This window comes from Pempheris klunzingeri, chromosome 3 (genome assembly GCF_042242105.1).
Source record: "Pempheris klunzingeri isolate RE-2024b chromosome 3, fPemKlu1.hap1, whole genome shotgun sequence".
NCBI lineage: Eukaryota > Metazoa > Chordata > Actinopteri > Acropomatiformes > Pempheridae > Pempheris > Pempheris klunzingeri.
In genome coordinates this window covers 28,322,487-28,335,640 of record NC_092014.1, presented here as the reverse complement: position 1 = coordinate 28,335,640, position 13,154 = coordinate 28,322,487, and the positions used below count along the sequence as shown (strand labels likewise).

The following is a 13,154-nucleotide window of genomic DNA, read 5'->3' as shown; positions in this document are numbered from 1 at the left end:
GGAAACTGATAAGGAACTGCAGACACTTTAACTAGCTATTGTAAGAAAAGTGCAAAGTAGTTATGTTAAAACCTACTTTAAGTCACATTATGCTTCTCCTCTTGTAATATATAGATTTAGATTTTACACTGGCTGAAATTTAGGACATATAGACTCATGGTATATTGTGCTGGTAAAAAGCTTTGAAGATGAAATAATGTGAATGTGTGTGGGTATTAAAATGCTGATTTCCCACCAGCCAGCTGCTGTTATACTAACACACCTCATTATTTTAAGAAGTGATTGTAGAACAAACTAAGAATAGATAAATAAAAACCATGCACCGTGACATTATTGGAACAACGAGCAGTGCTGTCCCCTTGATTACCCTGGAGCCAGAAGCCACAAGCTAGCCTTCCAGACAACAAGAGGCAGAAATCAATTAGTTATATTAGTAATTATTAGTTATAAATCAAGTTACACTCAATCTGCAATGTTTTACATTTAATATGAGTGACCTGGTGAAGCTCAGGTGTTCTGCACCCATCAGTGGAGAAAGTTAGTGCAGGATAAGTGTCTGAAAACTACATAGCAGCCATCAGCATCATGATGTCTGACGAAGGAGCTCCACTATCAGCTGGCACCACGAGAGCCTTTCCTCGATCCTCGAGTAAGGAAACAGTCTGGGCGGTTCAGGCAAAACTTATGGGTTTACTACTCCGTTCATTACATATACACAATTTATATTTCCTATTCATTTGCTTCGAGTTTCATTTTTAAAGTTTGTTATGAGCATCCCGTGGTATGTGGTCAAAATATATGATGTTCTTTTACTGTATGTAATTGTACTTTTTAAACAAATGATGTATAAAAAACTTGCAGGGAGAGTCAAAAAACCTGGTTCATTTTCCACACTCACTATGAAGATCTTTTTGCTAAGCAATAGAAATTAGACAATATTCTCTGAAATAGTGTGAAAGGCTATTCAACACAAAAGCTGTGCAGCAATGACAAACATTTCATGCTTCTCATGAACTTGTTCCTCATGTTGGCCTGTTGTCACTAAACAGAGGGCGACAGCGCAGACTCTCGTTGTTGTAGTTTTCGTTCAGGTGGATTCTTAAATAAATGACACTAGGAGCACCAGGAGGAGCCAGAGGAAGCAGGTTGTTTCATAGATTACCTGTGAACTACAGTCATGAACTTGCGTCAGGATCTAGCGACTATTTCAGCAAATATGACATCGGTGTGTCAAATATATCAGTGTGGAGAGTCTTTAAAGTGAGGATGAAGCTGTAAATGTTAAAGCGAGAGAGAGAAAAAAGATTATTGTAATAGAATTAAAAGACAGATTAGGGAATAGAAAAACAAAGTATTTTTTAAACCAATAAAGTCTTTAATCTCATCACTCTGGTCTTTGTGTAGGGATTAAAAGAGCAGAGGGAAGTGTTAGTGTGGCTGAGAGAGAGAGAGGGAGAGAGGGAGGGAGGGAGGGAGAAAGAAATAGAGGGAGAGAGAGAGAGAGACGGAGAGAAAGGGAAAGAGAGAGGTTGTTTTAAAATGACATAGCTCTGCACGGCTGCACCTGTTGAGCAGGTTGGATTGGATAACCTTTGCGGGTGGGGGGTCAGGAGGGTGTGTTCAACTGCATAATGACAGATGAAAGGAAGTGAGGGAAAAGGAGAGGGACGTGACAGCTGACATCAGGAGGAGAAAAGCCTGCAGAGAGTCTAGGATACACGCTGCATCTGTAACCATCGCGTCTCTGAAACCGTTTGAGTCCTCGAACAGGTAGGCGACGTTTAGCAAACTTAGAAACACACTTCCTGTGTGTTTCCTCTCACACAGGAATCTGAGTGTCTCACATGTTGTCTCGTACCATCATGTGAAACATAAAGTTCTCTTTCTTGGTAAGTGGATAGTATCTGGACCTTGTTGGTGGACTAAACAGCAGCCTGTTGAACATTTGCAGTAACCACAAAGGTTTTCCACACCGTGGTCTGTTATCTCAGAGTGAGTACAATATGTGAGATAACAGACAATAGTAAGCACTGGTACTTAAATTAATGTTACTTCACTATCAGGAGAAAAATCCACGCACATCATGTTCTTGTGAGGTGTTGTACGGTCCAGGCTGACCACAGTGTTTGTTTAGTGTCCAGTTAAGCACCATCTTTAGCCTTAGATTAATTATTTAGATTAATGTTTGTTGATTACAAGTGTGGGATTGTGAGTAGTGTGGGAAAGAATGGTGAAAATCCATTTAATGGGTGTCGGTGGATATGTGGAGATAAGCTCTCAGTGAGAGTGTAGAAATCACAAATTACACCCAGCACAAGCCAATCTCTTGCTCCCATTCAGGTTAAATACACTCGCTCTGGACAAAAGCGTCTGCTAAATGAGTGTAATGTAATGAGAAAGAAAGTCAGATAACACAGAGTGGGCACCAGGCACTGTGGTAAACTGTCCTCATTTTTATTTACGTTGTAGCTTCACAGTTTCACCGTGCAGAATTCAGCTCAAGACCGATTTCTCAATATGTAAGAATGTCCTGAATGGTCCTGTTGACAGGTGTCGAGGAGCTGCGTTGTATAACGAAGAGAAACAAGTTTAGATTTGTGTCCTAGATGTGACGATCACTTTAGCACCAGCTCCAGATGAGCAGGCTTCGTAATGTGACGATTGTTTGAGGGTGATGTAAACTTCTGGAAAGTCAATCAAAGAAACACAGAGATTTAAGAGTTGGTACTTCTACACTTCTATACGATGATCTCACTGACGCTTGTCGCCAGTTTGCTGTTGCTATTTTTCAATGAATGTAGCTACGTGGCTAGCTAGCTATGTAGGAACATAACATCCCTATTGTTACCTCTGTCTACAAAGCTCTGATTGATCGACAGATCCTCCAGACGGCAGAAACAGTGTCTGTATGAGGACTGAAACCAGTCTTGCATTGAATGATTCATAGATTTAAATCTTTATTTAGAAAATGAAAGGAATGAGGACTATTTGCTTCCTGGTGACAGCGTTCCTGATCAGATTTAGACCAGCATGAATGAAATGTTGATCTGACACATTTGCACATGGATCCAGACCTCCAAAACACACAGTTAACACAGTCTCATTTCCTCTATTCCAGCTGCGATCATTATGCTCAGGATGTTGAACGCCTTTAGCTATGCCTTACCTAAGGGACTCTGGGTGTTATTGGCTTCTCAGGAATAGAAGGCTGTGGAAAGTGTCCCTCTGCATGTGATCAGACACATACTGGCTTAGTTCTGTCTTAAATTTAGAATTAGGATTAGCTGTGGCCAATAGTTAAAGTTAGTTTTAGATTGAAACTGGGGGACAAACACAGCAGCACATGCAAGGTCCTTGTAGCAGCAGTACAAATAGATACTGCATGTGTGCTTGTGTGTGTTGACTCGTATAAACAGAGCAGACAATGTGTGAGAAAGACAAAGATAGTTAAACAGTCTGTCTGTGACTCAACATGATGATGCTGACACGTTCACTGTAAATAACACGTGTCCCACAAGTCATTATTGTCCCGTATCACTACAAGTTTGAATGAAATAAACAAAAAAATCAGTTGAGAGAAATGTAAATTGTTAACTAAATACTCTAATGTATCATGGTTGGGGAACATCTATCCCTGCTGCCAATCAGAGCCAAGTATTCTCTGTGCAGCAACGTTGATTTTACTTTTGTATTTTCGCAAAAGATCTCAAAAACCTTGGGGAAGATTCAGGTTAAAAAAGAAACAAGAGGAAGTGTGGATGACAGTCAGGTTTTGAGTTTGTTGTCATGTTACATTTTAATCATAACCCCATGACAAACATGGACAGGGGCTACACGTTCCAGCCAAGCCTGAATTTCCAGATCTTGCGAAACTACTCGCTTGTATTGTTTCAGTGTGTATGTGAGTGTGGGACTTACCGACACAGCTGAGGTGGCGGATCTGGGTGGAGCCAGCGTTAGCTTTAGGTTGGGCCCAGGGTTCAAATTATCTAATGATTAGGTCAGATAATGAAACCTGTTTCTAAAGCCCACTTTGAAAGTCGATGATTCCACTCAACAGTTATATACTGTACTATACTGTAAATTCCTCTAAATCTAAAAATAAATCTCAGTGAGCAGCCGGACGGATCAGTGCTACCCTGTAGTGTAGTTGCTTTGCTGGGTAATAATACATAAGGATGTAGAAAAAGTAGAGCTGCACGCTGCTGTCGGTGACTCATTGTGTAATCAGCTGCTGCCTTAGTAAACGTGAGTGAAAGCAGAGCCTTTTCATGCGTGTTAATCCAGCCTCACATTATGGAACCTGTTGTTCTACAATTTCGGTTTTAGCAAAAGGTTTGATTCTTATCCTTCCCAACCCAAACACATCACTTTGCATTAAGAAAACAGAATGTCTGTCATTATGGTTTTACGTGTCCCTAACTACGTATTTCTTCCCAATGGACACACCGTCTGTGTGTTGACTAGCTATGGCGATGCCTGCGTCCTTTCTGTCGGAGGACCAGTTCACCTGCTCCATCTGTCTGGACATGTTCAACAACCCAGTCTCAACTCCATGCGGCCACAGCTTCTGCCAGGCCTGCATCTCCTCCTACTGGGACGGAGGAAGAGGAGGAGGGGGAGGGGGAGGGGCCGCCAAGTCCTACCAATGTCCCCTCTGCAAGGAGTCCTTCCGCAAGCGACCAGAGCTCCATATTAACAGAACCCTGAAGGAAATCACCGAACAGTTCAAGTGGATGGTTAACACTGACGTCCCAATGGATGGAGGAGGTGGAGGAGGAGGGGAGGACCTGCATCCTCACCATCTTCATCACCTGGACCAGAGGCAGGGGGAGATGCCGGAGAGCGTCTTTGCTGAGATGATGACTCGTTTTCAGCAGCTGCCAACTCCCGGGGTGGCTCATACCACCCACCCTCATCCCCTCGACCCTCACATCCAAAGCTCCAATCAAGTCAGTGCTCACCTGTCTGAGCACCACGACCCGCCTCCGCCCTACTCACCCCCCCGCAGGTACCAAAGTACACTCCTTAGACCACATTAGCCTCTTACACTCCACACACTTTTCAAAGACTGAAACATTTGTGCGCTTATGAAAGTGATGTTGGCTGAGCCGAATAACAACATGATGAGACAAAGAAAAGTGGAATATTTCTTTTTTTTCTAATTTTCCAACCTTTCCTTACCAATTGGGTTAAGTGTAACAGTTGCTGTGGGGGTGGCGCTAGAGGGTTCATCCCCTGCTCGTAGGCAACATGAACGTAAGCAGTTACATGTCATGACATTACAGTACACAGTCCAGGCTTAAAGTGGTGACTTTTGTCACTGTCATTTTCAACGCTATCACTCGGATTCACCAAAGTTGGAATCCAACACATCAAGTCTTTAAAGGTCGTTCAATTTTTGTCATTGCTCTTTCAGTTAGAAGGATTTAGGCCACCACATATGCTCTAGAGCCTGACATCAATCTGTGGAATTGTCAATTTCATACGGATGTCGAATGCTGTCTGTTGAGCCTAAATTTGACCTTCACAGTATTATTTGAGAGTAAAGCTTGCACCCAGCAGTTATTTGCATAATCTGCCAATTGTTTTCTCAATTGATATCAAAAAGAGGTAAAAAAAAAAAAAAAAAGCCTAGTTGATATATTTTAATGTCTTGTTGTGTTTGACCGAGATTCTAAAACTCACCATTAGTGTGTGGGCTCTGACATCGAGCTCAGCTCCGCAGGAAAGGGGAGCGACGGTACTAACCTCCCCCTTGTGGGGAAAGGCAAAGCCCCTGGGAAGACGTTATTACAGTGAGGTGCTTTTGAAATGCTGACGGCAGCAGAAAGCGGCTGCATAGCTTTCAGGGGAGCGGCCTGACTGAGCAGAGCACTGATGACTCTGATAAATCTGACCACTGATAAATCCACAGCTATGATTAAAAGGGTGTGTTGTCATGTGAGTGTAGCAGAGTTGGTCAGGCTGGCTTTGCTTCATTTCCTTTGCTATATGACAAAGATGACAAATGTAAGGATTTGCTGATTTAGCTAATCCTGACATTTGCGCAGCCGGAAAAATGACTGAAATGATTAATCAATTATTCAAATAATTGCTGATTAATTTTCTTTTGATCAACAAATAGTTAAATTGATTACTCATTGCAGCTCTAATTCAAAGTCGGTTCACAGATCGATGGTGTTTGTCAGCAGCATGCAACCGGTACGGCTACTAATACAGTTTTGCACTAGAGCCTGAAATAAATAAGAAATAAACTGATATTTGTTCATGACATGAGTGTAAGTGTGTTTTAGAGCAGGTCAAATGAACACATGTGGTATGGAAGGGGTCATTCATAGTGGCAAATTCTCTAATCACCCACCCAGTAGTGCAGTTTAAGACTAGAACATTTTACAGAGCTTTTCAGCATCTTTCAGCTAATTGCTTTGGTTTTTTTATGGCCATAACTTCACTTCACTGTCACTCAGCATCACTGCTCTTATCACAGTTGTGTCTAACAGCAAGAGGCAGCTGTTTTCATTTAAAAAGGCACTGATAAGCAGCACTCGGGGAGCATTTAGTAACTAAAGAGCCAGATATTTTCTTCAGGAGCTGGTGGAGACCAAAACAGAGCTGGATGGACAGTGAATAGAGTCAGGGCATCAGAAACATGAGTCCAGATGAACTCTGGTGTTGCTCTGAGCCGGTTGAATGTTTAAATGTGCAACTGTTAATCATAAAAAAAAAGTATCAAATATATGTATGTGATGTTCAGTGTATTGTGGAGTTACGCACACTGTGTGCATTTCTAGTTCCAGTGAAAACAGTTCCTTTAGAGTAGCATACGTACACACAAGTTTTCAAGCACTAACTGTGCATGACTGAAGCACTGCTCTATTTTGATCATTTGTGATCGTGATATTTCGCTGTTGCAGGTACAGGTACAGTCTGAGTGGTCCCAGTGACTCCTCCCCCAGGCTGCCGCTGTGTCCCGTCCACCTGAGAGGTCTGGAGCTCTTCTGTCGGACAGACAACACCTGCGTCTGCAGCGCATGTGTTGAGGCAGCAGAGCACCAAGGACACAACGTCATCCCTGCCAAGAGAGAGTGGCTCATCAAGAAGGTATTTGTGTGTGTGTGTGTGTGTGTGTGTGTGTGTACTTGCACAGCTATCTATGTGAGAACCAATCTGACTTTTAGACCTTGGGAGTGATGACATGTGGCCGTAACTGAGGGTTGCGACTTTGGTTTTAAGGTTAAGGTTAGAACCAGATTTAGGGTAAGGGGTTTGGGAATTAATCATGCCAATGAAAGTCCTCACAAGCATTGAAGTAGAAGGTGTCTGTGTGTGTCAGTCAGTGAGGGAGAGTCGTCTAGCCGGGCATAAAATGGTGTTTTCACTGCAACTGCATGATGAAAAGAAAGGTTTGTTTGATTGATGTTATATCAAAGGTGATGAGCTTGGCAACACCATGTACTGTATGTATGCCATAACTAATAATGAATGTCCCAGGTGATTTCAGGTCAGGGTCAGGCATGTTACATCCAACACAAACAATCGAGCTCTTGCATTAGACATTAAAACAGTGTTACTTAATCCTTTCTCTCTCTGTAAACAAACGATCTGAACCAAGACCACTGATACTGACCAGCGTGTCCTCTTTTTTGCTGCGATGGAAATTCTAATCTATTAGAGCTTGTATGTCACACACACATACACACACACGGACTGCACGTGCACCCGGCATGCAACATGTGACAGGCTTCAGGGTTAGGATAAAGCTTATAGTAGCTATTATCCTAAGTTAAGATGTATGTTTTCTATCCTCTCCAGTCCCAGTTAGGTATTTCAGAGGTGGAGCTGAAGGACCTCATCTGTGAGAAAGAGAGGAAATTGGAGGAAATACAAAACTCCTTACGAGAGATCCAGGTGAGTTTTCGGTCTGTAACAAGGTGGGTCGTTTTTCAGATTCAGAACTCGTTTAAGAAACATTTGAAAATCAGCAGTCTTATTCAAACCAGATTGTCCTTCCTGACGGCTGAAGAGGAGGTCGTGCTCACATAGGAGGTAGTCAAAAAACAGATTTATAGGTTAGGCTGAACGCATAAAACACACGAGCAGCAATCAGTCCAGAACCATCAGTCATTTATGACCATCACTATGGTTGCTTAGCCTGAGTGTTGGAAGGCATTAACAATCCCATACTTACTCATTTTACCCATACAGAGATGGTGAATTCAAAATTGCACCACCTCCTGCACCATGTGCTGTCATTTCATGGCCTCCTGATAAAAGCTTGCTAACCCTCCAAGACTTTTCATTCCTCGTGAGTAGCTGCTCCCTAACCTGGCCAGTAAAATATCATTTGCTGTTTTCCTTTTATTCAGGCTGCTGCCGAGAGAGAGACAGATGGAGCTGTTGGCGCGTTTTCCAAGCTGATCTCCAGTGTGGAGCGCTGCCAGGCTGAAGTCTTGGAGGTAAATACACTGACCAATCTGGAGAAAAAGCTCAAGGCCTTTCCTGTTTTCATTGAAATCAAAGTATGACTAATAGAATCTAGCATTATTATTATTATTATTATTAACAATGCTAACTCAGCTGCATGGGAAACATTTTTCCCGTTACCTCCAGGTGATAGAGATGACTCGGCAAGCGGCTGAGCACAGAGCTCAGAGTCTGCTGCGAGAGCTGGAGGAGGAGATAGCTGAGCTGAAAAGGAGGAGTACAGCACTGAGCCAGCTGGCTCTGTCTGAAGACTTCATCCACTTTCTCAGGGTATAGATGAATGAATGGGTAGAAGTGATAAATATACAAGACTGCACTAGTTATGCATTCAATAAATCTAATTCAGCCATTAAATGTAGAAACTTACTGGCAGCAGCGGTAATGGGAGAGACGCTGAATGTCTTGGAGACATTCTCCATCTCTTTTTTCGGACATTCGTTCAAACATCACACCATCACAATGACCCTGGGTTTATGTCATGCAAAAAAAAATCTACTCAAAGTTGTCACTGTTCATTCTTTTAATGATCCAGGCCACATCTGTTTTTGACTCGATGTTCTGGCCCTGCAGGAGTTCCCTGCCCTGTCCACCCACCCTCCAACGAAGGACTGGTCCGGTGTCTCTGTGGTGTCTGAGCTGACCTCGGGGGTGTTTCTCAGGACTGTCAATCATGTGATGGAGCACTTTCAGGAACAGATGAGGAAACTGCCAGAAGCCTGTAAGTCTTTATTCAGACTTAGAGTGGAGTGTCAAGTTAACAGGTTGAATTTGAGTGAAACATTCTGCCATTGAAAACTCAAACAGCAGCTAAAACTGAATGATCAAGACCAAAGATGGATTCTTCTTTACATTTTATTTACAGGCCTATATTACATTCATTATATCTTTTCTGCTTTGACTTGCACGACCAAATGCATGAGCTGTACTGTTTTGGTCATTGTGGCAAAGGAAAAAACATCTCTCATGTATTTAGATGCTCTAATATTGTCTAATATGCCTTTCTGACTCAGAGCTTGGATGATGTTCACTGATGACAGCTGAAATGTGCTTTTCCCTAATTTATAGGCCAGCGATCCTCAGTGGACCAGTCTGTACCGAGGCCCAACTCAAGTAAGATTCTGATGAGCAAACAGCACAAAGTGTTGTTTATTTCACTTTTTCTGATCCTTTTGAATTCAATGCATCAATAAAGAATGTCAAAATAAGTCAAAAGTCAGTTTACTGTCTGTTCTTCGCAGAGGTACGGAGGGTTCAAGAGTATGCAGGTAAGGATTGTGCAGTCCTTTTCCCTCAGCTGTCACATGTTGGCCTTGTGGTATTTTCTTTAGCTGCACTGTCCATTAGTCTCATCACCAACCATCACTCTCAAAATCTGTCAGCTGACATCACTTTAGACCCCAGCACAGCCCACCCACGCCTCATCATCTCAGAGGATGGGAAGCAGGTGCACTGCGGTGACCGCCATCAGCTGCTGCTGGACAGCCCTGGACGCTTTGACCGGGTGGTGTGTGTGCTGGCCCACCAGGGCTTCAGCACAGGACGCCATTACTGGGAGGTAGGTGGGACACAGTGTGAGGCTGTGTGCATTTCAGTGGTGACGGCGAGCGGTCGATAGAGGGCGCACATGCAGGCTTAACTCAGAGTCAGCAAGATTAATACATTCATATTAAATACTTGAAAAGGGCATAAATGAATTAGTTTTTACTTCTTATGCATTTCAATATTACTTCAAGTAAAAGGTATACAGTACTGAAACCACAAAATTACGTATTTCATATGTCACAGCCGCCATCTCTGACTGCACTATCTGCATTGCCGTCACTATCACAGAGGCCTTTAAGCATTAAGGAGAAAAACAGAATATGACAAGTCTAGCAAATATTTTTTTAATGTAGTTTCAGTATCTAAAGGTCCCATATTCTGCTCATTTTCAAGTTCATACTTATATTTTGTTTTTCTTGTACCAGACTGGCTGCTGCAGCTGTTTTCAGTCTATTTCTGAAGGCTTCATTTTAGCCTCACATGATTAACAGATCCCCTCATGACATCATAAAAGGAGCCAAATCTAAACAGTGTGTTTTCACACACATTTAGTGAAAGATGGAGCAGGTAAAAAAGAGAGAGGATGTTTTCTTTCTCTCCGTTTGGCGGCCTGTAGACACACTGGGGACATGTTTATGTTGAGAAGATATTAAAAAGTGTGTTTCAGATAATATGGGACTTTTAAATCTAAATGTTTAAATTCAGATACACTCCAAAGTTGGTTTTGTTTGGATTAGTTTGGATAACAGATTAGTTCTCCAAATATTTTACAGTTGATATAAAAACACATTTTGAACATTTTAATTGTAATCAGCATGTGTTCATCATCAGAGTGAAATGCTCACAAACATACAGTAAGTCCATCAAAATAGGTGATCTGTACTATTTTATGATTTTATAGAACATATATATTGTTCCACTTATTTCTAATGAATCCACAAAATCACTATTAAGGCTTTTCCAAAGGAGAGAGTTAAGCTATTATTAGATCAGGTAAAATCATCTGCAAATTATTTCATTGATAAAAAAAAAAGCCCTCATTTTTAGAGTTATTTGACTTGATTCTCTGTATTGTTTTTCTTCTTGTCATTGATTTAATTAGTGCTCTTGGATATCAGACTAAAATAAAAAAAATATATAAATGAACAGATTGAAATTTGCAAAGAGATAACTGCAAACTGTTACTGATGAAGCTTTGGTCAAAAGGAGGAAAGACCAAATCGAGACCAATATTAAAATCAGCATGTTGACCTAATGGGTCTGCACTTTTTGCAGTCAACTGTAAAATGCCCTGTTCCAGGTGGAGGTGGGTGGAAAGACAGACTGGGACCTGGGAGTGGCGAGCTGGTCTGTCAATCGGAAGGGCAAAATCACCGTAAGCCCCACCCACGGGTACTGGTTCCTCAGCCTGCGGGATCGAACCGATTTCGCCTTCCGGACAGAGCCGTCAACCCCCCTTACAGTCAACCTCAGACCCTCCCGGATTGGGATCTATGTGGACTGTGATAAGGGACTGGTGTCTTTCTACAACGTGGAGGCCAGAGTTCTCATCTACACGTTCACTGATTCTTTTTCTGGCACCATCCATCCGTTCTTCAGCCCCTGTACTAATAGATCAGGACGGAATGAGGCTCCACTAATCATTTGTCCCGTTGCAATGATAGAGTGAAATGAGTGAGCCAACAATTCAAGGGAATCCAATGCAGAATGCCTCCATGTATGTTGGAAGAAGAGATACACAAACACACCTCAGAACAGACTTCATTGCAATAAAGTCGGTAATGTGCAGGCTACACAGGTTACTTCAGGCTACGGTGTCACGGATGTGCCTTTGTTAGGGGCCAGTGCCAATGCTTTTAGACTGAAATCAGCAGTAGCCCAAAGTTTCACCTTTTTGGCAGGGGAACAACACAAGAAGCTTAGAGATTTTATGGCTAATGTGTTTAGTAACTCCAATATTCATTCTTTTAGTAACTACTGAGAAAAATGTCTGCCTGTTCAGCAGCTAGTTATTCAGCTTTCTATAATGTGAATTCCAGGATATTAAATGTTCTTTCTGTTGTGATCGCAGTAATATTTGTTCTTAAAGTACACTGAGGTAGCAGATCACGTGGCATGATTATAATGAAGCAAATCACACTCACTAATAGCAAATGGTAGAGTTTCAGAGTCAGTATATTATGAAATCAATACAGGGTGAAAGATGTGAGCATGACAAAGTCTGTAAAGTTGAGAGTATTTTTTCTGTTTTTTGTACTGAAGCCTGTGTATTAAATGAATATATGATACAAAAAAATAAATGAACAAACTAATTGCACCATCTGCTGTATTAATTGTGATTAATCACTTATTTCTCTGGAAACTGAAACTTGCAATGATGGAGAATAAAAATGTAAAATCACAAAAATCATGTTTCTGAGGAAGCAAGGATGCTCCGTTTTTCCTGACTGTCACTGCTTTCCTGTTAATCGTTTCTCAACATAAGTGTCCTTGACATCTCTATTGTGTGTTTGTCTGTAGCCGGAGTGGAGTCGAGGAGTTTACTCAGGGTCATTCCACCCACACACCTGCAAACATCACACACCTATTCCTGATTGGCAATCAAGCCGCCCACACCTTCCCTGCCTATTTAACCCAGCTCTGTTCATTCCCTCGCTGCCAGATTGTCCGTTTCTGACGGTGCACTTCAGGCTCTCGATCCAGCAATTCCTTGCTACGCTAGATATTCTCCCTCTCCCGTCAGCTACCCTGGTCTCCGTCCCGGTCCTGCTCCTTGTCTCTCCAGCCTGTCTACCCTGGCCCCCATCCCAGCCCTGCTATCTGCACCTCCAGCCTGCTTCCCCTGGTCCCTTCCCCGTTCCCGCTCCATTTGTGTTTCTATTAAACCTGATTGTCTTCGAACTCAAACAAGTTCAGTGTCTGCATAGTGGGTTCCGCCAGTCCGTTCCGCTTAACAAGCCATGCATTTTAAAGCAGTAAATGTCCGTTTATTTTTACCTACATATGATTCATCAGAAGGAGCAGAAGACATGAGGGGCACCTCTATAATATCTGATTCTGGATGAATCAGAAAAGTGCATGGTCTAGACAGTATACACAGGTGAGAGCATACTTTATTCATAGGC

At 42.3% G+C, this 13,154-nt stretch overlaps 1 protein-coding gene across 1 annotated transcript; it reads left to right on the top strand.

Annotated features, from left to right (window-relative positions):
- Positions 1–1,664: 1,664 nt before the first annotated feature.
- On the top strand, positions 1,665–12,337 carry btr01 (bloodthirsty-related gene family, member 1). Its single transcript, XM_070828077.1, has 11 exons — positions 1,665–1,770; positions 4,468–5,011; positions 6,924–7,104; positions 7,816–7,911; positions 8,370–8,459; positions 8,614–8,757; positions 9,058–9,205; positions 9,553–9,597; positions 9,726–9,752; positions 9,867–10,042; positions 11,330–12,337. The coding sequence occupies exons 2-11, from the start codon at positions 4,470–4,472 to the stop codon at positions 11,696–11,698; spliced, it is 1,818 nt and encodes a 605-aa protein (XP_070684178.1). The 5' UTR covers positions 1,665–1,770; positions 4,468–4,469; the 3' UTR covers positions 11,699–12,337.
- The last annotated feature ends 817 nt before the right edge of the window (positions 12,338–13,154 follow it).